At 50.9% G+C, this 23039-nt stretch overlaps 17 protein-coding genes across 17 annotated transcripts; 9 read left to right on the top strand and 8 right to left on the bottom strand.

Annotated features, from left to right (window-relative positions):
- On the top strand, nt 1-864 carry BCR37DRAFT_399668 (40S ribosomal protein S16; the record flags this gene model as incomplete). Its single annotated transcript, XM_040871781.1, has 2 exons — nt 1-19; nt 139-864. The coding sequence occupies 2 exons, from the start codon at nt 1-3 to the stop codon at nt 543-545; spliced, it is 426 nt and encodes a 141-aa protein (XP_040724039.1). The 3' UTR covers nt 546-864.
- A 102-nt stretch (nt 865-966) lies between these two features.
- On the top strand, nt 967-2592 carry BCR37DRAFT_369668 (U3 small nucleolar RNA-associated protein; the record flags this gene model as incomplete). Its single annotated transcript, XM_040868317.1, has 1 exon — nt 967-2592. The coding sequence occupies one exon, from the start codon at nt 967-969 to the stop codon at nt 2590-2592; it is 1626 nt and encodes a 541-aa protein (XP_040724038.1).
- Nucleotides 2593-2860: 268 nt separating this feature from the next.
- On the bottom strand, nt 2861-3639 carry BCR37DRAFT_388300 (uncharacterized protein; the record flags this gene model as incomplete). The annotated part of the gene is made up of 2 exons (XM_040870607.1): nt 2861-2895; nt 2919-3639. 2 exons carry the CDS (start codon nt 3637-3639, stop codon nt 2861-2863), a joined length of 756 nt encoding a protein of 251 aa, XP_040724037.1.
- Nucleotides 3640-4706: 1067 nt separating this feature from the next.
- BCR37DRAFT_393978 (uncharacterized protein) lies at nt 4707-5636 on the bottom strand (the record flags this gene model as incomplete). The annotated part of the gene is made up of 1 exon (XM_040871387.1): nt 4707-5636. The coding sequence occupies one exon, from the start codon at nt 5634-5636 to the stop codon at nt 4707-4709; it is 930 nt and encodes a 309-aa protein (XP_040724036.1).
- Nucleotides 5637-5719: 83 nt separating this feature from the next.
- On the bottom strand, nt 5720-6934 carry BCR37DRAFT_78253 (ubiquitin fusion degradation protein UFD1-domain-containing protein). The gene is made up of 2 exons (XM_040872484.1): nt 6087-6934; nt 5720-6046 (listed from the first exon to the last, which is right to left on the bottom strand). The coding sequence occupies exons 1-2, from the start codon at nt 6885-6887 to the stop codon at nt 5804-5806; spliced, it is 1044 nt and encodes a 347-aa protein (XP_040724035.1). The 5' UTR covers nt 6888-6934; the 3' UTR covers nt 5720-5803.
- A 55-nt stretch (nt 6935-6989) lies between these two features.
- BCR37DRAFT_403161 (dimethyladenosine transferase) lies at nt 6990-7907 on the bottom strand (the record flags this gene model as incomplete). Its single annotated transcript, XM_040871975.1, has 1 exon — nt 6990-7907. The coding sequence occupies one exon, from the start codon at nt 7905-7907 to the stop codon at nt 6990-6992; it is 918 nt and encodes a 305-aa protein (XP_040724034.1).
- A 286-nt stretch (nt 7908-8193) lies between these two features.
- Nucleotides 8194-8661, bottom strand: BCR37DRAFT_388298 (uncharacterized protein; the record flags this gene model as incomplete). The annotated part of the gene is made up of 1 exon (XM_040870606.1): nt 8194-8661. One exon carries the CDS (start codon nt 8659-8661, stop codon nt 8194-8196), a length of 468 nt encoding a protein of 155 aa, XP_040724033.1.
- Nucleotides 8662-10298: 1637 nt separating this feature from the next.
- Nucleotides 10299-11874, bottom strand: BCR37DRAFT_77145 (uncharacterized protein). Its single transcript, XM_040872482.1, has one exon. It carries the CDS (start codon nt 11734-11736, stop codon nt 10678-10680), a length of 1059 nt encoding a protein of 352 aa, XP_040724032.1. The 5' UTR covers nt 11737-11874; the 3' UTR covers nt 10299-10677.
- BCR37DRAFT_381327 (uncharacterized protein) lies at nt 11847-12705 on the top strand. Its single transcript, XM_040869671.1, has one exon. It carries the CDS (start codon nt 12026-12028, stop codon nt 12302-12304), a length of 279 nt encoding a protein of 92 aa, XP_040724031.1. The 5' UTR covers nt 11847-12025; the 3' UTR covers nt 12305-12705.
- A 41-nt stretch (nt 12706-12746) lies between these two features.
- Nucleotides 12747-13054, top strand: BCR37DRAFT_393974 (uncharacterized protein; the record flags this gene model as incomplete). The annotated part of the gene is made up of 3 exons (XM_040871386.1): nt 12747-12811; nt 12865-13001; nt 13041-13054. 3 exons carry the CDS (start codon nt 12747-12749, stop codon nt 13052-13054), a joined length of 216 nt encoding a protein of 71 aa, XP_040724030.1.
- BCR37DRAFT_76595 (subunit 17 of mediator complex-domain-containing protein) lies at nt 12932-15025 on the bottom strand. Its single transcript, XM_040872479.1, has one exon. It carries the CDS (start codon nt 14859-14861, stop codon nt 13116-13118), a length of 1746 nt encoding a protein of 581 aa, XP_040724029.1. The 5' UTR covers nt 14862-15025; the 3' UTR covers nt 12932-13115.
- A 21-nt stretch (nt 15026-15046) lies between these two features.
- On the top strand, nt 15047-15609 carry BCR37DRAFT_381325 (putative QCR9-ubiquinol--cytochrome-c reductase subunit 9). The gene is made up of 4 exons (XM_040869670.1): nt 15047-15110; nt 15153-15164; nt 15209-15294; nt 15343-15609. Exons 2-4 carry the CDS (start codon nt 15159-15161, stop codon nt 15434-15436), a joined length of 186 nt encoding a protein of 61 aa, XP_040724028.1. The 5' UTR covers nt 15047-15110; nt 15153-15158; the 3' UTR covers nt 15437-15609.
- Nucleotides 15610-15936: 327 nt separating this feature from the next.
- On the top strand, nt 15937-17277 carry BCR37DRAFT_388295 (uncharacterized protein; the record flags this gene model as incomplete). The annotated part of the gene is made up of 1 exon (XM_040870605.1): nt 15937-17277. The coding sequence occupies one exon, from the start codon at nt 15937-15939 to the stop codon at nt 17275-17277; it is 1341 nt and encodes a 446-aa protein (XP_040724027.1).
- Nucleotides 17278-17301: 24 nt separating this feature from the next.
- Nucleotides 17302-17990, bottom strand: BCR37DRAFT_393970 (uncharacterized protein; the record flags this gene model as incomplete). The annotated part of the gene is made up of 2 exons (XM_040871385.1): nt 17302-17313; nt 17349-17990. 2 exons carry the CDS (start codon nt 17988-17990, stop codon nt 17302-17304), a joined length of 654 nt encoding a protein of 217 aa, XP_040724026.1.
- A 688-nt stretch (nt 17991-18678) lies between these two features.
- BCR37DRAFT_381322 (uncharacterized protein) lies at nt 18679-19588 on the top strand. Its single transcript, XM_040869669.1, has one exon. It carries the CDS (start codon nt 18895-18897, stop codon nt 19132-19134), a length of 240 nt encoding a protein of 79 aa, XP_040724025.1. The 5' UTR covers nt 18679-18894; the 3' UTR covers nt 19135-19588.
- Nucleotides 19589-19708: 120 nt separating this feature from the next.
- BCR37DRAFT_381321 (uncharacterized protein) lies at nt 19709-20418 on the top strand. The gene has a single exon (XM_040869668.1). It carries the CDS (start codon nt 19806-19808, stop codon nt 20343-20345), a length of 540 nt encoding a protein of 179 aa, XP_040724024.1. The 5' UTR covers nt 19709-19805; the 3' UTR covers nt 20346-20418.
- A 1503-nt stretch (nt 20419-21921) lies between these two features.
- Nucleotides 21922-22395, top strand: BCR37DRAFT_388293 (uncharacterized protein; the record flags this gene model as incomplete). The annotated part of the gene is made up of 1 exon (XM_040870604.1): nt 21922-22395. The coding sequence occupies one exon, from the start codon at nt 21922-21924 to the stop codon at nt 22393-22395; it is 474 nt and encodes a 157-aa protein (XP_040724023.1).
- Between the last annotated feature and the right edge of the window lie 644 nt (nt 22396-23039).

Raw genomic sequence — 23039 nt, 5'->3', positions numbered from 1 at the left:
ATGTCAGAACAAGTTCAGTGTATGTCGACCCCAATCAGCTAGACCAGAGGCCAAGGTGCACGGACGCTTCATTGCGTGTGTGCAGCTTGACGCTAGCCTTCTAGGATCCGAGATGCTGATATATTCTTTTTATTGTAGGTTTCGGAAAGAAGAAGACCTCCACCGCCGTTGCGCTCTGCAAGACCGGCAAGGGTCTCATCAAGGTCAATGGATCACCCATCTCCCTCCTCCAGCCAGAGATCTTGCGTCTCAAGGTCTACGAGCCCATCCTTGTCTTGGGTCTCGACAAATTCGCCGGCGTTGATATCCGATGCCGTGTGACGGGCGGTGGTCATGTTTCGCAGATCTACGCCCTGCGTCAGGCCATTGCAAAGGCTATTGTTGCATACTACCAGAAGTTTGTTGATGAGCAGAGCAAGAATGAGCTCAAGAAGGCTTTGATTGCATACGACAGGACACTCCTTGTTGCTGACCCCCGTCGTTCGGAGCCAAAGAAGCCCAACGGAAAGGGTGCTCGCTCCATGTCGCAGAAGTCTTACCGTTGATCGGTATTATCTCTTGTGCCTGTCCTGCGAGTCTTGCTCTATTGGGATCCCGTCTCATTCTTTGTTGAATGTGGCTCATGCATGGTCTTTTAGCGCCTTTCTCTACAGTGCAGAATCAAAGCTCACCTAGCATCTGTACCATCTCTCGCCTATTCCGTGCTGTGAATTTGAAAAGAGAGACACGATGATGAATACCATATTGGAGCTGTCGGATTCAAGATGAAGACAAACCTTTACGCTTTACTGAGTGTCTCTCATATCTGCCTCATCTGCCATTGCCTCTCCCTCCGCTCGCTACATATTTCATGAATCCTCGTGAATGTCTTGGGTCCTGCTGCTGATGCGTGAGAAGTCGCGCCTTTTTTTGAATTTTGGCGCCGACATGGAACAAGGATCGCATCTACAACCATACAAGATTGCTATGTCTACTGCCATCAAGGCACCGCAGGGTCAAGCGATAGGCTTGCCGTCAAGTCATACATACAGTCGTGGCCCACAACTTCAAAACAACAGCAAATCAAAGCTCAAGGACAAGAAACTCCGCTCGCAACTCAAGCGCAAGGAGGCGCAAATAGCTACCGCCGAAGAAGAAGCCGCAAAGGCTGAGCTGCTCAATGTTGAAGACACGGGCTTTCTTGAACCCGAGAGCGCCTTGGAGCGGACATACAAGTTCACTCAGCCGCAGATTCGCAAAGAGGTCGATGTTGCAACAGCGCAAAAGGCATTCGATTTGAAGCTGGACTTTGGACCGTATGCCTGTGACTTCACACGTAATGGTCGGTATCTGCTTCTCGGCGGTAGGAAAGGACATATCGCTTCGCTTGATTGGAAAGCTGGTCGCATGGCGTGTGAATTCCACGTCAAGGAGACCGTCAAGGACGTTGCCTTTCTACACAACGAGTCTCTCTTTGCTGTGGCGCAAAAGAAGTATACATACATCTACGACGGCTCTGGTGCAGAAGTACACTGTCTCAAACACCACGTCGAGGTCAACGCTCTCCAATTCCTGCCCTACCACTACCTTCTTGCGACAATTGGCCAAACAGGTTACCTCAAGTACCAGGATATCTCAACAGGTGCTGTTGTATCTGAACACCGCTCAAAGCTAGGGCCTTGCTCCGTTTTGCGGCAAAATAGACAAAACGCAATTCTTCACACTGGGCACAGCAACGGTGTCGTCAACTTATGGACACCCAACCTCGGCGAGCCAGCTGTCCGACTACTCACGCATCGTGGGCCAGTCCGTGCACTTTGCATTGATCGCGAGGGCAAGTACATGGCTACAGCAGGACAAGACTCACGCATCAAAGTCTGGGATTTACGGACACACAAGTGCCTACAAGATTACTTTTCACCACGACCTGCTACATCGGTTGATTTCTCAGATACGGGGATCTTGGCAACGGGTTGGTCTTCACATGTTCACTTGTGGCGTGATGTACTCGGTGGATCGGCAGAGAAGCAAGCATCCCCGTATATGGTACACAACCTCGAAGGCAATAGTGTCAGCAGTGTTCGATTTGCGCCTTATGAAGATTTCCTTGGTTGTGCACACGATAGTGGCTATGCGTCACTCGTGGTACCAGGTGCCGGTGAAGCAAATTACGATGCCTACGAGGCAAACCCATACATGACGAAGCAACAACGTCGTACAGCTGAAGTCCGTGGTCTGTTGGAGAAGTTACAACCAAACATGATTTCACTACAACCCGACATCATTGGTTCGGTGGATCCTGCCTCAGCGAGTGTTCGCAAGCAAGAGGTAGTCGAGGCGGTGCAAGAGGCGAAGGACAAGGATGCAGCGGAATTTGAATACGTTGCAAGGGAAAAGCAGCGAGGTCGTAACTCAGCACTACGTCGTGTCTTGCGCAAAAAGAATAAGCATGTGGTGGATGAGCGTCGCAACAAGGTAGAGCGGTTGTTGCAGCAAGAGAAGCAGATGAAGCAAGACCGACTGAAGCGAGAACGAGGAGAGACTGTTGAGGCTGGGCCTGAGGCTGGACCGGCGCTCAGTCGCTTCGCTGTGCATGGCAGTAGGCGAAGATGATGGGTAGCCTGTTTCATCAGCTCTGGCTATCATCTATGGATAAGGATTCTTGTCTCATACTCGATATTCTCGCAATCTAATGTACTGATCCCTTGAGTCATGACCATCTTCATTGGCAGTGCGCAAGTCTGATTATAGCCTGTCAGCAAGCGGGTGCGCTGCCGATATTGATGGATTGCCACCGTAATTTGGATGAAAATAGTGACATGGATTGCTCCGATGTGGGTCTGTGCATGCGCGAGGGTCTGCAACAGATTGATCGAGGCAATCAAACTGATCGCCTAACCAATACCGGAAACCAGTCTGCGATGAAGTCAGGGACCAACCGCCAACTGCATGCATCGCGGGTATGCCAGGTATGCCATAGTCGCCTTCTAGCGGACATAGGGATGGATCCACGCGGAAACTGGAGTATGCAATACTGATGGCGCAGAAGCATTGTTGCGTTTGAAAGGAATCTGCTTGCCCCTGGCTGGTTCTGGCACTGCTAGAGCTGGAACCGTGTTGTGGATTGTTCCTCAACCACTGCCTTATCCTCTGCAGCTGCGAATTGTGCGTCATTATAGCCACGGCATTCCAGAAGGTAGGGCCACTAGCTGTACCATGTGTCAGTTCCGTCGACACCGTACCGAGGTTTGAACCGAATTGGGCTGTACCACCATAATAGTGTTGGTATAATTCTGCTTCGTCTGAGTTCACGGTGTGGCCTAGGTCCAACCAATTTGCGAGGCAAACGCAGACATCGTTACCAGCATTGCAGGCGATTCCAGGTGCGGGACCCCCACTAATAACGCCCCTTTCATAATTTTCCATTTCGTCGGTGCAGATATCAAGACACGACGGATCGGGTGCTGCAGGATCGTTTACATATGGCATGTGGACCACTTTTCCGAGAAATATCGTCAGAGGCTGACACTGTAGCGGAGCGTCAGCTGCACTCCAGTCAGCGCTACTTGATCCAGATTCTTCGGAGTCCGAGTCAGTCATGACCAGTGCCCATAACCCAACTGTCATGAGGACAGCCAAAGAATGATGAAGGGACTTCATTGCCTTGAGCCCTCGAAAATGTTTGATGAGTCCGATAAGGCGCGATCGCGATAGACAATAGCAATTGCAAGCTTAAAAGGACAGCGTTGCTTTTCAAGCATCAAAGCGGTAGGCGTAAGAACTCCAGTCCTCCTGATTGATTGACTAGCCCAAGCAAGTCATGCCGTACAATGTGTGCGACTCCTGCATCTGGCATTCAGGGACAATACCAATCGCGAGTGAGAATTGGAATGCGTGCAGCAGATCAATTCTTCAGCTTGCAGACAATCGCTTCAGAAGGTCATTTTTTTGTAGCCGTTCCGCATTTGAAGGTCTGGGACATGTGCCCACATGTTGCCTGATGGCTCACATAGCCACATGCTGCATGCTCGTCGTTGCAATATTATGATTGCCAATGGCATGCAAATGGAAACGTGCGCGAGCATGTAGCGCTAGTGACTTGAAAAGAATATGCAATAAACGGTTGCTCCTCGCCTGATGGGACATCTGGCGCTCCAGTTATGTGTGATGCCGTATACGCCGGCAGCGGGGTCCAAAGGGGTGTCTTTTCTGCTACTTTGATAGAGGACAATCAAAAGGCACCAGAGACTGAGTCGAGTGTTCTTTGGGACGACAGCGACTTTCAGCTTTTCAAAGCTGTGCAAGCCTTTGCGTAATGAAGGGTCTTGAGTCACGGCAAACCTTGACTGTACTTTAAAGAGGTAGATTCAATCTCCTTCAAGCAAGCAAATCTGTGATCCAGAAGAAGTCAGGTAGTTAGTATTTCGAGCGTCTGCAGCAAGTGATGAGCCATACTCGCGAAAGCAATGTATTTGAGAGATTTTCAAGACGAGGTAGATTGAGACCAAGCCGACATGCGATTGGAAAGTCCCTTGGCCAAAAAGTGCATCGCAGTCACGCAGTAGATCAGAGCCGATGAGCATGTCGCCCTGCCAATATCCAGAGTCTTGGCGGAGCTAGCTCGCCGTCAACCATGTCACTTTCTATTTGAACGTAAAGTTTGTGCAAGTACCACTCCAAGGCCGGGTCAAATATGCAAGGCCGGTGCAGCTTGACTACTTGTAAGACTACAAACCATCATTCAGCAAAGCTTGCAGTAGCTCAGTCGGTGGTCGTGGTGGCCTCTGCTTTCTGCGTGGTTGTTGCACGGATGATGTCGAATGCGCCCTTGACGACTCAGCCTCTGGCGCAAAGGCACCGCTATCGCCATCAGGACTTGTCTGTAGCTCAGGCATGGGCAAGAAGGAAGGCGGTCGCATCTCACGCGACGGTCGTGGCGGTGTGTTGTTGAGCAATGCACTGCGGCGATAGTAGCCAGCCGGCAGGTAGCTGGAAGCCTGCGAAACAGGTCGTGGTGCACTGGACTGCGGCGAGCGACGCAGATGCTGAAGGTTCGGCGAAGGCTTGCTGTGATTGAGCGTAGCCAAGCTGACGGGACGAGTGCTTTGCTGCATGCTAGTGCGTGATAATGTGCCGTAGCTTATTGATCCTGCCGTAGACTCTCTCCCGCCAGTAGTAAGCAGTCTTGACAGTCGTCGGTCTCCAGAGACGGTATGAACACTCGACAAGGGTCGTGTCTCGGCAAGCTCCACCGCCTGCTTCATCTGTGGCGCGTGTGCAAAGGACAAAGAGCCAGGGTTGTAGATGCTCGTTGGTCTCCCATGACGCGATAGTAGTTGGTGCGAGGGCGCATCTGTACTTAGTGCTAGTGAGAGACGCGACCGTCGCTTCTCTTGCAGTAGACGTGCTTGCTCAGCGTCTCGCTCAATGCGCTTGGCCCTGAGCGCCGCGTACCGTCGTGCGCGCCACGGAGCTGTACAGGTCCACGCTAGGAGCGACAGACTGATGCATAGAAGAATGACACCAATGACGATGAAGAGGAAGTCGCGCGGTAGACGTGAGTTGCTCTGCTGGTCAAATGGATCTGGGAGTGGTAAAGGTACAGTTGGGATGTAAGTAGGCGTGTCGCGCCCGATGACTGGCACTGTATTAGACATGCTTAGACTACGCAGATGCGCTCATGTTGCTGAATGGGAAGATAAAAGAAGTGGTGATGGGCGGTCGAGACTGGTCGTGGTCGCAGTGTTTCAAGCTGCCGTCTGTGCATCTCTGGCAGAATCAGACCAGGCAACTCCTGTCAAGCATCAGGAAGCTTACACTGCGACTAGTCAATCTCGATCACACTCGGAGTCGCGCTGGAAGAGCCCTTCTTGGCGGCTTGTTTGATGGATACGCCACGACCAGAGAACTTGTGCTTGTTGGCTTCTCCTGCTTTTTCTTCCCCATCCGCTTCCTTTGGAAGTCGCAGCTCATACCCAAAGAAGAGCGTGCCGGGTGGTACTCGCAGAGGAGCAGGAGGACCAGTACTTGCACCATCAGAGCTTTTGCTTGCTTTCTTGAACGCCGCCTGTCGTTAGTATCGATCAAACATGTAGACAAACACATACGCTTCCAATAGAAGCTGCCTCGCCCGTCGCTGCTGGTACCGTCACAGCTTTGCCACTCATTTTCTGACCACCACCAGAAAATTTGCCTGCTGCTTCCTTCGGCTTGCTCAAATCTGCGTACCCAAGCTTCTTTGATAACGCTCCAGCATCTCCCAGCGTTGCAGCATTGGCCGCGCCAACGCCACGACCTGGAGCAGTCTTCTTCGTCCTCTCGGGTTCAACGTAGCCCTTTGGCGCTGCAAAGTCAACTTCAAGATCAGTCTCAATCACACAGACGGCACTCGCGTCCGTTTCTGGTTTGACTTGCAGAACGGCCACTTCATAAACGCGATCGTTGTAGTTGAATTGAAACACGTCGCCTGTGGTGAGTGTCGCAAAGTTGCGCATCGTGTTTTCAAGGACAGCCTTTGGGTCTGAGATGTCGAGAAAGTCTGGCGACTGTGGCTCTAGCTGAACAAAGGAGCCGAGCGGCAAATCGGTTGACAGAATTTGTAGCAAGTCCCCTTCATCAAGCAATAACGTTCGCATCATCCAGTGAGGCAGGTAGACTCTTCCTTCCTCTGCAATGAATTCCAGCACGCCCGCATGCGATCGAACGGCCTTTCTGCTATTGCTGAGCTCAAAGAGCATCGGATAGGAGATGTTGAGACGCGTCAACTTGTCTAGTGCAGACGGTGGCAGGATGATTTTGCCGCCATAATTGACGCTATCGCGTTGCGGGCCCGAGAGCATAGCTGTGGAATAGCATCGGTAGTACTCATTAAAGCGCTGGTTGGAGCGCGACCATGGATTCGCAAACATGCTAGAGGCGAGCAGAGGTGATGGCAAGGATGGATGCTGGAGCTGAAGTGAATGCGATTACGTCGCTAGATGCCAAAATATACAAAGTCACAAAAATCATCCTCAGGCAAAGTGGATGCCCTCTTTGTTGAAGGCATACAGCAGCTTCAGAAACTGGGCCTCATCGCACTTGCTCGCCCGCTGCTCCGCCATGTCTGTGTCCTCTAGCACTCTGGCAATCTTGTCCTTGATGCTCTCCGTGTCGTCCACCATCTCATCATGCTGGCTGCACCAGGTCTTGTAATTTGTCTCTAGCAGCTCCACCGTCGCAGACTGCTTGAACTGTGCACCAAGCGTCTTGTTTTTCCTGCCAAAGCAAAGACGTAGCAAAGAATCCCACTCGTCAAAGTCGACCGGTGGTGGCGGCGTCTTGGGCTCAATCTTGACTACCGAAGACTCGACTTGTGGCGGCGGCCGAAAGTTGTTGCGTCCAACCTTCATGATGTGCTTGACGCGTGCCCACATCTGCACATTGACAGAGAGCCGGCAGTAGAGCGCGTCGCCAGGACGCGCAACAAGTCGTAATGCAAACTCTCGCTGAAACATGAGGATAGCAGCTCTGGGCGGCGGCTTTTGCGCCAGCAGCTTAAATACAAGCGGCGAAGAGATTTGATAGGGTGTATTGCTGATGCAGACGTCAAAATGCGGGAGCTCAGTCTTGATGACATCGCCGAGCTGAATCTCTAGGCGCTTCTGCTCAGGCTTGCCTTGCACCCGTTTTGCCAATTCAGCCGCCATACGCGGGTCCATCTCCACAGCGATCACTTTGCGACATTGTTCAAGGATGCGAACTGTTAAGTTGCCTGTACCTGGACCGACTTCGAGCACTGTATCACTGGGCTTAAGATCTGACTTGTCGACGATACCTTGCGCCACGAGCGGATTTTTGAGGATGTGCTGGCCAAAGTCCTTGTTGAACTTGAAGACATTGTTGGCAGTGTCTGCTGCTTTGCCTGGCTTGGCGCTGACTGCCTTGGGCATGCTTGCAGAGTAGCCTGTTGCGTCGTGCACAACTTGAGCCTTGTCGATGATTGTCGCAACTTCAACTTTTTTATCTCTGACCACGAGATGGGCAGCCTTCTTCGCTCGGTTTAGCAGCTACAGAAACCGATTAACTCAGCATGACTATAACTGTCAGCAGCTGCAACAAGCAGAAGTGACGTGAGACTCAAATCAGGGCTGCAGCAGTTGCTGTGATAAACTACGATAGACTGGAATACTTGTAGAAGTTCTCTGCCGCAACTCCTCATGCTGTACAAGCTTGAGGCTACTGGTTGCATGTATCGGCTTTCTCGACAAAGTCTGCATTTTGAGCCTCAGTGTCTTCTTTGAATTTGCTTTTCAAGCTGTTCTTGACATCTTGCACCAAGCTGCCAGTCTGGCATTGAGCGGTGGACGACTTGTATTCCAGAAAAAGCACCACCTGACAATCGCAAGTACTACCGCTGAGAGAGTCCGAGTCAAGAGTACCAGGTTCGAAACTCATGGCTGAAGGCGCGACCTTTGCTACAACTGTCTTGTCGTTCTGGCAACGTATCGTCGGGGTGATGCGAATCTGCTTGAGCATGTCCTGGCATAGCTGAGCGCAGTCGCTTCTCGTACCTGATGGGCAATGGTGTTTCATAGCAAACGAGACTGTACAGCTGTAGAGAGAGGTCTTCCTAGCGGCGTCATGACCATTCGTGATTGTCTCTCGCGAGGACACGATTGCATTCGAATCCGTAGCTGAGGACATCAGGTCGCAGAATGACAGGATGATGAGTGGCCAGTATTTCATTCCAATAGTGGTAGAGTCTGTACGTGTAGATGGTGGACCTTGCTTGCTGCTGTATTGAGCGACAGTGATGGATGGAAACCTCCCCTTTTTATACTCTTCCATCGCGTGTATAATGTTCTTTCTGATTCCTTACAGTTGAGCACACGGTTCAGGGGAAATTGTCTGATCAGTAACGTTGGCTACTGCCTATGGTGACTACATGCAAGCGCAAATCAGGGCGGGTCGCATATTTTCGGCTTCGATTGCTTCAATTGTGTTGCCATGGTGAACCCTTCAAGCTAGAAAAGATAGTCTGGCAGCGTATATGGCGCAAGCTTGCGTACAGCACACGGAGTGAGAACAGGTTCTGCAACAATTAAAGAGATCAAAATTTCGACGATGTGGTAACTTTGAGATGCGAAATTTAGAACTCGATAATCTCAGGGGCGAGTGCAGCTGCGGACAGAGCAGCCAATACAGCTCCAAAAGTGATGCTTCAGGAATCGTTGAGGCAAAGCTCGATATGACGACGTCCTACGAGCTGCCCATGGCGAAAGAAGGAGCTCGAGTCAACTAAACGCTTGATAGAAGCTGCAGGTAACTGTCTGATCGAAGGAAATTTCTAGGCTTGCAGCTGAAGCAGAAGAGGTTTGGCTTGCAGCGATGGCTATAAGTCTAGGAAAAGGTCATCTTCACTATTTCCTTCGTCCGATCGATAAAAGAACAGCAACATAGGGCCATCCTCCCCTGCGATCACCACTGCCGTACGCACACAAAATTGAGGGCTATGGAGATTTCTGGCATGTGTTTACAGCGTTCTCTGTGACCTCTGTGTCTCCCGGGAACGTTTCTAGCCAATTGCCTTGGACAGTAGCCAGCAGATTCTTGCCGCCCAGCTCACAGCTTTCGAAATAGTAAAAAAGTGTGAATTGCACTATACAAGAGCAAATGTCACCAGTTGCTGGCCCATGCGGTCCGTGGTATCCTTTACTTGTCGCATAGCCATGTGTCCCAGCTTGGATCTGTGTAGAAGGATGCTGGGAATGTTCGGAACAGTACACCTGCTTGGGCACAGGTTTTTTGGTTTGCAAAGAAGAGAACATGTCTTGGCATGCGACAGTACAATCGCCTTTCGCAAGTGACGGACGTTTATGCTTCATTTCCACCGAGACTGAGCAAGTGTTGATCGCTTCACAGCTGCCATAGAATAACAAGATGCCGATTGACCAATGTTTCATCCCAATTGTTGTCAAGCCTGAATTGTGGTCGCTGAACCTTGCTTGCTGTAGACAAATGGGCGGACGGAAGCCCCCTTTTAAGCTTTCGGTCGCGCACACCTAAGCCTCAGTATCTTCCCCTGCCACGCTGCGTCTTCGTGACTCTTCAACATGCGGTCTGACTCCTGAAACACACAAGAAAGGTCGCATGTGATATCTACAAACAGATATGACCATGTGCAGATGTGAATAATGGTTTCGGCTTTGCAGCTGCATCTGGTTATATCATAACTTGTGATGCACTGCAAATCCTACAGCCTAGTAGCCTACAGGCTAGAATCGTCGAGACTGCAGAGTTTGCATGTCGTACACTTACGTATGAAGCGCAAGGCGCAAGGCCATACAGTGGACTACACTGCATTGAAAGGAAATTGCTTTACACTTTTGCGACAAGTTGATCATATTCAGGGGCCAGTCGGGCCGAACGGGACTTCCGAGCTCGAGTCTTGCCCATAGACTCACAAATAGCAGAGCAAACAGTATGCCCAACATGGCTGTAGTGTATATGCCTCAATGGAGTCAATGCCTCATATAGACACATGCGGGTGTGCGCACCGTGCGTCGCGAACTTGTGGTTGCTCCTGATATCGAGATGCACATTCGAACACAATTCCAAGCTTGGGGCCTTGGGCGTCTGCAGACTGCGGTGATGCCATGCTCCAGCTAGAGACTTCTACCAGCCTAGTACCTGCAGGTCAAGACGAGATTACTGGCGTGTCTACGGCAGCATATTACCTGGCTGGCCTTCATTCTCGATGACGTCCACTATGCGCGGGCCTTGCACAGGCTCGCTCAGCCAATCCATAAATTCAGGTGAAAAGTAGCTCAAGATGATGCGTGCACCAGCCCTCAAGATGCTCTCACTCGACTCGAACGCCATTTGCTTCAAATCATACACACCTGCTCGTGCACCTGCATGAATCATAGCAAATTCACCAGATACTTGATACGCAGCGATTGGCAAATCTGGTGCAATCTGACGCGTCTCTGCAATAATGTCGAGATACATATTGGCTGGCTTTACCATGACCACATCTGCACCTTCAGCAACATCGCGCATCACTGCCCGCCGACCAAGTCCACGTCCTGCAGGTGGAAGCTGATAGGCCTTTCGATCTCCCGTTCCTGGTGCAGATCCAGCAGCCTCCCGGAAGGGTCCGTAAAGGCATGTTGCGTATTTCGCCGCATATGACATGAGCATGACTTTATGCGCAAGTCCAGCGTCCAATAGACCTTGCTTGATGGCCTTGATACGACCGTCCATCATATCACTTGGTGCGACACATTGAGCACCTGCTTTTGCATAGTTGACGGCGACTTCTGCGATTCGTTTGATGGAGGCAGCATTGTCGAGTGTGCCATCTTCTCGGAGATGTCCACAGTGGCCGTGTGATGTGTACTCGCATAGACATACATCTGCTGCAACGAACAGATCAGGGAAGGTCTTGCGAAGGAGCTTGATGGCGAGGATGACAGGTCCACTTGGGTCATCTGCTTTACTACCGTATGCATCTTTTGCATCTGGAGACAAGGGCACACCAAAGACAATGACGCTACGCAGGCCCTTCTGGACGAGGGGTTTGAGGAAGGGGACAATCTTGTTGATGCCCCATCGCTTTTGGTTTGGCAGGGAGGAGATGGCCACCTCATCGTCTGGGTTGTCTGTGATGAAGATTGGGTACATGAAGGCCTCTTTTGTTAGCGTCCGTTCTGCTTGCCATTGTCGAGTGAGCGGAGTGTGGTAGCCGCCATGAAGGATCGAGGAGATGTCTGCCATGCTTGTCTGCTGCTCAGATATCCAGATTACAGTCTAGCTGGTACTTGATCATTGTCCTGTCTTGCGGGGTTTGTCGCCATTTCAGCGTGAGAAATTGAATCCAGGCCGACAAGCTGAAGAAGCCTTCCTTCTCTCTCCTCTTTCCTCTCATGGAGACTCCTGCGTGGCAAAGGATTGCATAACGAGGTCTACATACGAAAGGCACATCTTGTGTGTGTCTTGTCTACCATCCCTCATGGGCAAGTCCTCGGACACAACCAGTGGAAACACACCATCATAATGTTGCTTTATGGTTCAATTTGGACAGCTGCATAACCTCCCTCGACTGTGCTTCGGCGCTTCACTCATGACGCACACAATGCACTTGAGCCTCATGGGTCTGGAGCTGGCTGCTTGCTTTGCCGGCGAAGATACGAGCCTTGCTGGGCCATGTTCAAATTCCGTGAGTGTGGCCTGCAAAGTTGCCAGGTGTGCGTTTGAAGCACAGTCAAATGGGGGAGGGGCGTCCATTTGTCTTCTTCCGTCACAGAATGATAGTCATGCAATCGTCCGTCCAACTGGCGGATAACACAATGAGGCTTACTCTTGTTGCGCAGGGGTTTTCTCCTTCCTCATTCGCCCATCCGTGGGTATGAGTATGAGCATCTGTCTCTTCTTTTCACTCGTCTGTTCCTGTCTTAGGCTGAAGAGCAGTGGGCGGTACTCAACGAGTGATGAGCAGGATGGCATTGATACATGGGCTTCAGATGATGATACAACAAATACAAGAGTCAAGCTCAGATGCAGCAACGCTGTTATGACGATCGTATTATTCTGATGTATGCCTATGTCTGTAGCTGTCTAGTGTAGTCTGTAGCTGGCCTTTACTACTTGACCACTGTCGCATATCCTCTCGAGTCTCGAGTCTTGACTGATACTTTGTAACTTTTGTGCCAGCAAAGCAGCGCGCGTCTCGACTCGACTCCAGAAACACCACGCAGCAACACCCAAGACACCCACAACACGCAGTCATGTCGTCCTCACAAATGAAGGAGCTCAGTGAAATGCCTGCAGAGCTTGCTCGTGAAGGCACACAGTATGTCTTGCATTGCTTGTGCTGGCAGTCCTTTTCTGTGCTAATACATCAAGATTCATCAAGCGATGCCAAAAGCCTAGTCTCAAGGAGTTTTACGGGATTGCGCAGGCCGTGTCTCTTGGCTTCCTCGTTATGGGCTTCGTTGGCTTCATTGTCAAGCTCATTCACATCCCCATCAACCGTGTCTTGGGTATGCTCTTGACTTTGACTTATGCGACTAACAAGACAGTTGGCAGCTCGTAGGCACTTCACCTCTTCAAAAGCAGTACAACCGCGACTATACGATAAGCTTTCCTCACCTTTACTATCGATTCATGAATGCGAAAACCCGCTTATATCCATGCTCATGCGGTTCTTGACTTCCCTCACGTCCCTGCCAATCCAACAAGATGCGACCACCCTGTCCAATCGAAACTTGATATAGCCTGTTATTTTTGAACAAGACTTGACAGTCTGAGACTTGCTGTGCATCCCCTGCAGCGTCGCTAAGCACGGCACGGATGACTGCTGCTTGGATCTCTCTATCCAGTGTCCGCAACACGTAAGACAAGTCATTTGTTGTTAGTGTACGTGCTTGAGACGCGCCTGTGTCCAGCGACATCTTCAGGACATGTACTGCAGTCGGCTGACCTTGTCCTGTCATTTCTGGCTCGACGGCAATTGTGCTTTGCAGAGACATGTGGCTGAACTGGATGGTGGCTCGCTGCGCGTGCAATTCACAATCCTCTGTTTCTTGCTGCCTTGCGTTTGTGATGACGGTGACTTGAGCAGGTTTCTCCCATTCATACCGGTTCAGTGTATCCCTTCTTTCCTCGAGAGCAGAGACAAGGGCATGTCGAGCTTGACCAAACGTCAAACATCCTATGATGCCGGTCAGAATAGACGATGGAACCGCATCGCGTGGTTGCTGCTGCTTCTTGAGATATCCCTCGTTGAGCAGTATGAAAACTGTGCGAGCTAGTACTGAATAACGCTCTTGTTCTGAGCTGTCGGCTAAGGTCGTTTCTTCCTGTTGATCTTGGTCTTCAATAAGCTGGATTTCTAGCGCAACATCTTGTCGAGGAGACAAGAGGAACGAAATAGAAGACGGCTCAACTTGTGCGGCCAAGTGTGTTTGCATTTGACATTCTCGTACCAAATCGCTAAACAAGCCTTCATCATAGATACTTTGTCGAGCTCTCGTCAGCTTGTTCGCTAGTGTCGGCGTGTCGTCTTGTTGGGTACGACTGTGATGCTCGCTATAGGAAGCGACGATACTGCTTCCTTTGCGAATATTGCAGCGAAGAGACAAATCCCGACTGCTAAGCGTAGAAGTATCAATCGATCCAGTCGCTGATCTATTGAGTGTGATGGCATGTGATGGATGGGGACCAAAATGAACACTGATGGACGTCTGTGTGCCTGATCGCGGCTTGAACACATGCCAGCCTGCTTCTTGCAAGGCAGCTACATCTCTCCAAAAGGTTTGATCGAGCGCACGATCTGAGTCGGCGTCGTCGCTGGCTTTTGATAATTGATCGCTTGCAGATGTCAAAGAGTGAGAGAGGAGACCTAAGGCGGCTTGCTGGACTTGCATTGCTCCACTTTCTGCAATTGCTGAATCTTCTTCTCGAAAGTAAGGGTGATAGGCCAGACTACCAGCCGGCGTAGCTTGTTTCAGCGCAGGCGACATGCTTGCATCTGCATGCTTGTTGTCATTAGAAAGTAGTAGCGACAAGAAGTCGAGTGCAAGAGCAGATTCGTTGAGTGCAGTACCGAGTGAAGTGAGTAGTGTCTCTTTGAGCTGTACACGCGTATCGACCTGAGCTTTCTTGTCATCTTCTGCAATGACAGAGACAGGCGCAGTCAAAGAAATGAGAGCATGCTCAGGATCCTCGAGCTCAGCTTGAATGGATTCTTCAGTGAAATTGCGGAAGGAGCCCCGTTCACGGCCGATTTGATGGAGTATACGATCAAGTGAGAGCTCTTCTTTCAAGCCTGGTGCATCTTGTGGAAGAGGGAGGGATGTAAGGGAGAGCATCAAGTCTGTCTCTGCCATGGTTGTGGTCATCTGAGCATTGCAGTGTTGATAAAAGTAGTGTCAGGACTAGTCAGCGTATCAAGACTATCGTTGGGTAGAAGTAGAAGTAGCAGGAGCAGGAGCAGCAGACGCGGTAGCAGTAGCAGTAGTAGTAGCAGTAGCTGGTTATGGTTTCGTTCCTGAGCTGACCAGAGTCACGTGCACTCTCGGCGCTGAACGACACAGCAATGAGCAAAGGGTGAAGAAGCCTCACTCGTCAAAAGCAAGCAAGTCAAGCAGGTAAGAGCAGCAGAAGCCATCTATACATCTTACTAACGACAGTGCATTATGAGCGTAGGCTTATCAAAAACACAGTCATACACAGGCTAACACCGCAGCTCGCGTCCACTGTCTACCAGACCGTCTTCAAGCGCAACTCTGTCTTCATCGGCACAGTCTTTGCAACAGGCTTTGCCTTCAAGATGTACGTATCTCTTGGTTGGTATTGAAAGAGTATGAGCTGACAATGAAGTGCCTTCGACATGACTACAACCAGCATCTGGGATAATGCGAACAAGGGCAAGCAATGGAAGGACATTCGCAGCAAGTACGTCGAGCAATCATAGAGAACTCTCGATCAAGCGACAAGGTGACCGCACGTCCATCGTGCGCATCACTTGAAAGGATGTATGCAATCAAATCGTCCATCATTTCCACCCATCCGCGACTGCCTTTGTTACTTTGAGCATGCAGCGCCTTCTGTAAGCTGCTACATACAGAAAGCTGTCTTGCTCCGTTGTATGATCTTCTATGGCTGCGCTATCCGCGCCAACGAGTCCGGATCCGTGACCATTCTCTCGGTCTGAGCTGCCACCACTTGATTGTCCACGCCTTGACTGAGTATTCTAATGCCTTAATGTACACCTTGACGCCTCGTATGCCTAGCTTCTTGATCCCGCCTGCTCCCGATGTATATACGAGCTCGAGGCGCGACGATGCGGAAAGCCTGAAACGCCAACACGCAACACCACACGAAAACCTTGGCACACGCTCAGGGGGCCAGGGGATGTCTACATACATCTGCCACCACTAAGAGAGACTGAGAAGACTATCCATACACCTCATCATGTTTGCTCAGCGGACCAGGAATACCTTTCGCTCACCCGTGGATCTTTTGCACCACACGATCGCGCAAGCCCGCGAATCCCTGGTCAATGTGCAAGAACCCTTTCGGGACGATGAGGACGGCAGCGGGCGCGCTTCGCTTTCTGACGGGGCTCCTATGCAGGATCTCTCGCGTCGCGCTAGTCTCTGCGGTGAGCAATCGGGCGACGACGATGCAGCGACAGACAATACAGAAGTCAGCCTTAGTGACATGTTGCGCCAGAATAGCAATGAATCGACATTGCCATTCCACAAGCATGACTTGTCTTGGGAACGTCCAGAATCGCGACAGTCACGCATCCTGCGCATCCTATTTCAGCCAGTCACCTTGTTGCTCGTGACATCAGTCATTTACGCGGCATCCTCTACCATGACATTTGTTCTCGATCGATTCATTCTCTATCAGGCCATGTTCAAGTTTCCCTACCCGCTCGTCATGCTCCTAGCGCAATTGATGGCTTGCGAACTGCTCGTCTTGCTCTGGGTCGGTGCCTCTGCACTGCTCACAGATTCCTTTCCATCTCTAGCAAATACGACGTGCATCGCCAACCCAATCAAGTACGATTTGAGCATGCTCAGACAGCTTCTTCCTGTCTCGCTCACCTATCTCGTGGGGCATGTCACCATCATTTCATGCTTGGAGTATGTGCCAATGAGTCTCTGCGTCGCTTTCTTTAGTCCCATGGTACTCTTGGCACTGCTCATTACCAGAGCTTTCAATGATGAACAACACTACGACAGAAGCATTGCGCTTGTTGCCGCCATCATGGGTGTTGGCCAAGCACTCGCTAGCTTGTCTGCAAAATCTACCAGCATGAGCCACTTTCATCCACTCGGCTTGCTATGTGGAATCATCGCATGCATCGCCATCCCTCTCAATGTCGCTCAATTAAAAAAAGTCTCACCAATGTTGGACTTTCAAGTATCGCAGCTCTTGCACTGCGTCTTGACGACCTCCATCCTGGCACTCTTGCCATTCATCATGATCAGCGGTGAAATCTTCGACGCCTACACCAATTGTCCCTTCTTCTTCGAACTTGGCTTTTGGGCATGGATCCTACCAAACTTGTTGTTGGCTGGGATTGAGTGCATTTCGAGCTTTGTGCTCGTTTCCTTTACAACGCCATTGACATTCAGCGTCCTGATGGCTGCAAAAACGACCCTTGTGCAACTACCCATTTTTGAGGGACTCAAGACATTTGGAACATTGGCTGGAACACTCATGACGGTTGCTGGGCTCGTTGCCTATCTCTATCTCATTAATCAGCATCGGCCCAAATTCGGTCTCATCTGGCTCCACTAGATACTATGAATAAACCAAGCCTCTCTACCAGAACGACTACAAATCTCATTCAACACAGCTCGATAATTGACATCTGCCCAGTATCGCTGTCCATCGACATCTAGCGTTGCTCGAACAGACAAACACGTCTTGACAGACCATGAAAAGTGGAGATGCATGTTGCGCGTATACAGGCCTGGTTCAGCAGTTTTATCCAGCATGCTCCGTGGCAACAATGCATCCTTGTCAAAACAAACATTCACGCAGAGTGGATCGCGCGATGTCATGTAGATGTTGCCTGGTTTGTTGGGCGTCGGCGGAGGTTGTTCTTCTTCTTCATCGTCACTGCATCCCCACAAGTCACTGACGGGGACAGGTGTACTGTTTGCTGAAAAGTATCCCTCATCAATCGTCTTGCATGGACTGGGAAGGCCAGTGAATGCCGAAACCCAATGTGGTGATGGAAACGCACGATACTGCGCTGCACCCATGACCATCTGTCCTGCTTGACATGCTGGTAGGTGAGTGGGAGCTGGCGCTGTTTCGATTTGAACACCAGGTGTCCATAAGATCCCCCAATGTGCGTGCAGGTAGCGAAGACACGCATGCGATGAGAGGAAGAGATCGATTTGCTGGTAGAAGAAGCGACTTACGTGTCGCGTCTTGGCATGTAGCTCCGTGATGGGGACATACGATAGAATCTCTTGACAAATTTCCGCAGGTAGCGCATCCATCGTGATGACAAGAGGGCAGAAAGCTGAGTATGGACAATTATAAGGTGATACATGTTTGCGAAACGGAAAGGAGACGGTGCTTGCAAATACTAGCGCAGGGGCGCATTAAGCAGCATTTTGTAGTTTGTTGAGGAATTCAAGACGCTCAAAGATGGCATCCTTGCCATGCTTCTTTTGCACGCGTTCAAGCTCCTGTTCATCCTCGCCCCTGATGGCATCATCGTCTTCAGAGAGCCAAACGCCCTTCTTGATGGGCAATGACCGCCTCTTGCGAAGCAAATTCAAACACTCCTCAGCGAGACTCTCCACACCAAATGCTGCTTGCCAAGCACGAATAGCCAATGCCATAGTCACACCCGGCGTACGTGCCACTCTCAGTGCTGCCCAGGTATCACGACGTGCTTGCGTTGCAGAGAAGGATTCTTCCTCATCTTCATTCACCACATCCAAGCCATTCATGTAATCCATTGGATGCGATTCGCCCAACAGCTGCGATTGTGAATAGACTTCGGCGTCCTCTTCGACACTTTCCTCCCCTGAAGATTCAATAATGGGCTCGCCACGAGGACGTCGCATCATACGCGGAGTCGGTTCAGGCGTTTCAGTCGCTGTGTTTCGCAACATTCGCGTACGCGTACCGCTCGCTTTAGGCTTCTGCGCCGTTTCTGCCACAAGACCTGCTGCTTGTCTTCCGGATTGTAGTTGTGAGGCAGCCATGACATCGTCATCGCTCATGACACTAGCAGAGCGCGTGACGCGCGACGTGCGTGTCGGTGCTGGAAGTTGCGAGGAACGCGGTTGTTTCTTGACTGAACGACTTTCCTTCGCCGCTGGAACAGGGACTGTTGTAGCTTTGGCACGATTGTGGTGAATGGCACGTCCGTCTTCTGGCTGAGAGGCTTTGATGACTTGCTGGCTCGGTGTAGCAGGCGCTTTACGTTTTGCTAGAACGACTTTTGCGCGTTTTCTTGGGTGCTGCACTGCTTCCTCATCATCAAATTGCGATGCCGCACCTAGAGTTTCGTCCAAACTCGGGTCATTGATGTGGAAGTCAAGCTGCGCTTGTGCCAAATCAGAGTTTTGTGTCATTTGGGTGAATGGGAAGGCGCCGCCTTGCGTCAGACCGTCAAAGTCATCTGTATGATCATGATGTTCCAAAGCACCTTGAGAAATGGATGGAATGAATCCCTCGGTGGCCAATTGAACTTGGTCGAGGCCCGTTGCTTGTAGTTCCGGATCAAGGATTTGCTCCTCCTCCCGACGCGACACCTCCAAGCCATCTTCATGACCTTCCACCGATTCATCATACTCTACCATTTGATCTGCATGTTCTGCAGGAAAGTGGAGTTCTGGCAAGACTGGCAAATGACCACCATTTTTCCTTTTGAGAGTCTTGACACGTTCCTTCCATGATTGCCAGGTGTGGCTGGCATGCTGCTGAGCGAGGGCAACATACGTCTTGGCATGATCACCATGCTTGCGCACAGCATCAATCAGGACATGATCTTCAGTAGAGGTAAACGGTGCTCGACCACGCCCAGAAGCGCGTGCAGGCGTTGAGTGAGCAGAGAGTGCTGGATCAAGCTGAGCGACATCTGCCAATTCCGGCTGCATGATTTGTGAGGGTTGGCGTTGTTTTGGAATCGAAGATTGTGCGATTTTGTGTGACCCATCTGGTTGTAGCCTGACTTGGCCCTTGCGTACATTGCTGTCTGATATGATCTTTGCCTCCTCTGTATTCAAGATTGCTTCATCACCAGGCTGTGGGATGCCGAGTTTAGGTCGTAGGTGACGCACATATCGATCACGCCAAGAATGGAAGGAATGTTTGCCATACTTTTCTGCAATGATTTTGTAAATCTTGTTGCCAGAGGTAGCGACATCTGCACGATGCACGATACGCCTCAACAAGTCATCGTCTTCAAGCGTAAAATCGACACGATTGCCACGCGATCCAGTGCCTTTGCTTGGTTGAATGACAGGTACGTACTGCTGCTGCTGTATGGCCTGCGGTGTCAAGGACTGCTTGACAATGCGGTAATTGCCAATATTCTGGAGGTAGCCATTACTGATGCTATCATCGATGAAATTGGGCGAGGTGTAGTCCTTGTCAAAGAATTGTGGCCTGTTGGGATCACCGATCTTGACGGCGCCCGGTACATGCTCACTGTTGACAATCTCCCCGCCGCGTGCCTCAATCTTGTGAGTGAGGGCCGTGCGGCCAGGGAGGGAGCGGGAGAGGTAGAATTTGATGGGCTCTCCCTGGTTGTTGTAGAAGAGATGGGTGGCCTCTTCCTGTTCTGGACTGTGCTCATGTTGGGAGGACATGGCTTGCGCGCGCTTCCTTTGTTGTGATGCGTTCTACGCTTGAGCCTGTTGTCTAATGGTGAGGGTTAGAGTAGGACGTAGAGTAGGGTCGATTCGTTGCTGCTCCCTTAATGACTCTGCTGCTGCTTCTCTCTCTGCTACTCCACGGCTTTGTTGTGATCAGATGAATAGAGATGATTTAGCAGTCACAAAGAACTATGACAACGATGAGCCAAGTCAGCCAACAGCACGACAAGGCATGGAAGCCGACACTGCAGCTGTTGAGACTTCAGTCACTTGACAAACGACCGTTGAGCCGGCCGACAACTGGGTTATGAACAGTGAGTGGGCTAACGCTTATCACGATATCAGCGACACGCACATCATCGACCATCTGATTCTGGAGGAGCATGAGCTGTGGACTCGATCTCTCTACTATACGTGCCCGTCGTACCAGCGATGCAACTGGAAAGTGGAGCCAGTGACTGCCTTACCAGACCTCAAAATACACACCGTTCGAACTTCGAGAACTGCCGCCACAACTTGGCCCACAAGTCCCACGGGCCACAGCCCGGCCCACGGGGCCACGATGTCGATGAGACGATTACTCGGCTCGTCGGCTTCTTATTATAGCAGCAGATGGCCATCCGCCCATGACCGCCATAAGGAAGCCGCGTAGATCCAGATGGCGAACATATTGCCGAAAGCGTCCTGGGTCGAGGGTCTACGAGCCAATCATAATTGACAAAACCCTAACCCCCATCTTTTCAGATGAGAGAACAAATTTATCGCGTAACCAGTCTAACGACATCGACGTCGACCAGCTAGGCTGCTCCAGCACAATTGACGGGCCTACAATGATCGTCTATTGCATACACGTTAAGACTAGCTTAGCATGCTATGTCATGAATATACACTTGAGTCTCCCTCTGAGCTCTTCATGAGCCGGAGTTTATTCAGCGCTACGTTTGGAAGCCCTTCCCACTATCTTCTCGAGAAGCTTAGATTCGGCTACTGTCACAACCTCTCTGGACTGCATGAGTTTGCTAAGCATATGTTCGTTCCGATACCTTGCTTACAGGCTACAGCCCATCAAAGTGGCGTGGCCATTGTCTTGTCACCCATCTCATTGTTTCTATTTGGAGGACATCAGCAAGTGGGTCTGGCCGGACTGCTTAAGCGTTGGACTCAAAGCCTGGCTCTGTAATGACGTGAAGCGGTATTCGTATCATCGTATCGACAAAATTCTCTCGGCCGACAACAAAACTTTTTGGGCGCGGCCGTTGATGGCTGGCAATTTCCCTTTAGCCGTGCCTCAACGGTCTCGGATCGCCCAATTTGGCCTGGCATGCTGGTCGTTGATTCGCTGCAACTTGCTCCGGCGTCATTCTCGCTCTTCTGGGCCAATGTCGATGGAGGACGAGTCTGGGCGACCTTCCTGGCAGGCTCCGGCTTGCATTGCTGAAATGCTTCTCATCACAAGCTTATTCATTATGGCCTTCACACCGAAAGTGAGTCAAGACAGCGCTTGCGACATTCCGAGAGTATAAGATCCCTGCTGCTCGTCCACCCCGGCTTGCTCCCTACCAACAATCGTTTCAACGCACCTTCGTTCACTACAACTATGCAATTCTCATCTCTCATCCTCGCCTTCGCTGCTGCCGTCTCGGCACAGTCTTCCGTGGCCTCCGTCGCCCCCGTCTCTGGCTCAGCATCAGTCGCACCCATCGCCGCTAGCTCTTTGCCACCAGCACCCGCCAGCTCTTTGGCACCAGCTTCTGGAAACGGCACGGCACCTGTTGTCATTGTCGTCCGCCCTATCGTCGTGACGATCATCGTCCAAGGCGTCGCAGTTGTGATCAGCACCAACACTGCTGTTCCTGCTGTGGGCACCACCACCATCACCGTCCGTGCTACAAGCGGTGTTGCCTCTGGAAGCGCTTTCCCCGTCACAGTCGTCAACGGACAGGCTGTCGCTCCTGCCGCCACCGGCGCTGGCTTGCCTATCGTCACTGCCAGGCCCGTCGGCAACGCTGCCAACAAGGTCGCTGGATCTTTCGCAGGCTTGGTTGCCGTTGCTGGAGCTCTTGCTCTTTAAAATGGTTCTCTCGGTTTAGAGATCCTGTACTGTATAAATCACTAGAAGACTAGATTTTCCATATATAATGAGTCAAAGAAAGCAACAACTGTTCCCTCTGTCCTGTTTGACTATGTTGACAATGTTTATGCCGGCGTGGTGTTGACTCTGCCCCAACCCCATCTATTCCGGGACGGCGTACGTACAGTACGTACTACGCAAGCTAGACTTTGTTCTTGTGGATTGAGCACTCGTAGAACCGTCATCGGAACATTGTAAGGTATAAGCTGTCGAAAAATAGACCTTATTTGAGTGATTCAACATGTCTCTCATTATTCATGTACGAGTACCGCTACATAAAGACTACGGACGCATTGGCCCGTCCGATATTGCATGTGTTGACGGCGCTGGTCATCTTGCATGCTGCCCTGCCGAGCGTGCGATGTGCCGCTACCATACTATTGCAAGTATTTTGGTCGTTCTGAATGGCTCACAAGGCTCGCATGGGTTCACTTGTCCACACAATGTTGCGTACCTGAGCAGCTATTGGTGATGGTAAAGCCAAGAGAGCACTCGACACAGCATCAAACATCAAAATGACATCCAACCGATTGCAAGTTGCTTATTGGCCTCTTCGAGCAGAAGAGCAGCACATCTGATGTTCC

This window comes from Protomyces lactucae-debilis, assembly GCF_002105105.1.
Source record: "Protomyces lactucae-debilis strain 12-1054 chromosome Unknown BCR37scaffold_14, whole genome shotgun sequence".
Taxonomy (NCBI): domain Eukaryota; kingdom Fungi; phylum Ascomycota; class Taphrinomycetes; order Taphrinales; family Protomycetaceae; genus Protomyces; species Protomyces lactucae-debilis.
This window is presented reverse-complemented; position numbering and strand designations above follow the sequence as displayed.

Coding starts and splice junctions, on each gene's coding strand:
- BCR37DRAFT_78253 (XM_040872484.1), bottom strand. CDS start 6,887: ATGTTTGCGAATCCATGGTCGCGCTCCAACCAGCGCTTTAATGAGTAC. Junction 6,047..6,086: donor AGGCAGCTTCTATTGGAAGC/GTATGTGTTTGT, acceptor TACTAACGACAG/GCGGCGTTCAAGAAAGCAAG.
- BCR37DRAFT_77145 (XM_040872482.1), bottom strand. CDS start 11,736: ATGGCAGACATCTCCTCGATCCTTCATGGCGGCTACCACACTCCGCTC.
- BCR37DRAFT_381327 (XM_040869671.1), top strand. CDS start 12,026: ATGGTTCAATTTGGACAGCTGCATAACCTCCCTCGACTGTGCTTCGGC.
- BCR37DRAFT_76595 (XM_040872479.1), bottom strand. CDS start 14,861: ATGACCACAACCATGGCAGAGACAGACTTGATGCTCTCCCTTACATCC.
- BCR37DRAFT_381325 (XM_040869670.1), top strand. Junction 15,295..15,342: donor ACAGGCTTTGCCTTCAAGAT/GTACGTATCTCT, acceptor CTGACAATGAAG/TGCCTTCGACATGACTACAA.
- BCR37DRAFT_381322 (XM_040869669.1), top strand. CDS start 18,895: ATGACTTGCTGGCTCGGTGTAGCAGGCGCTTTACGTTTTGCTAGAACG.
- BCR37DRAFT_381321 (XM_040869668.1), top strand. CDS start 19,806: ATGGAAGGAATGTTTGCCATACTTTTCTGCAATGATTTTGTAAATCTT.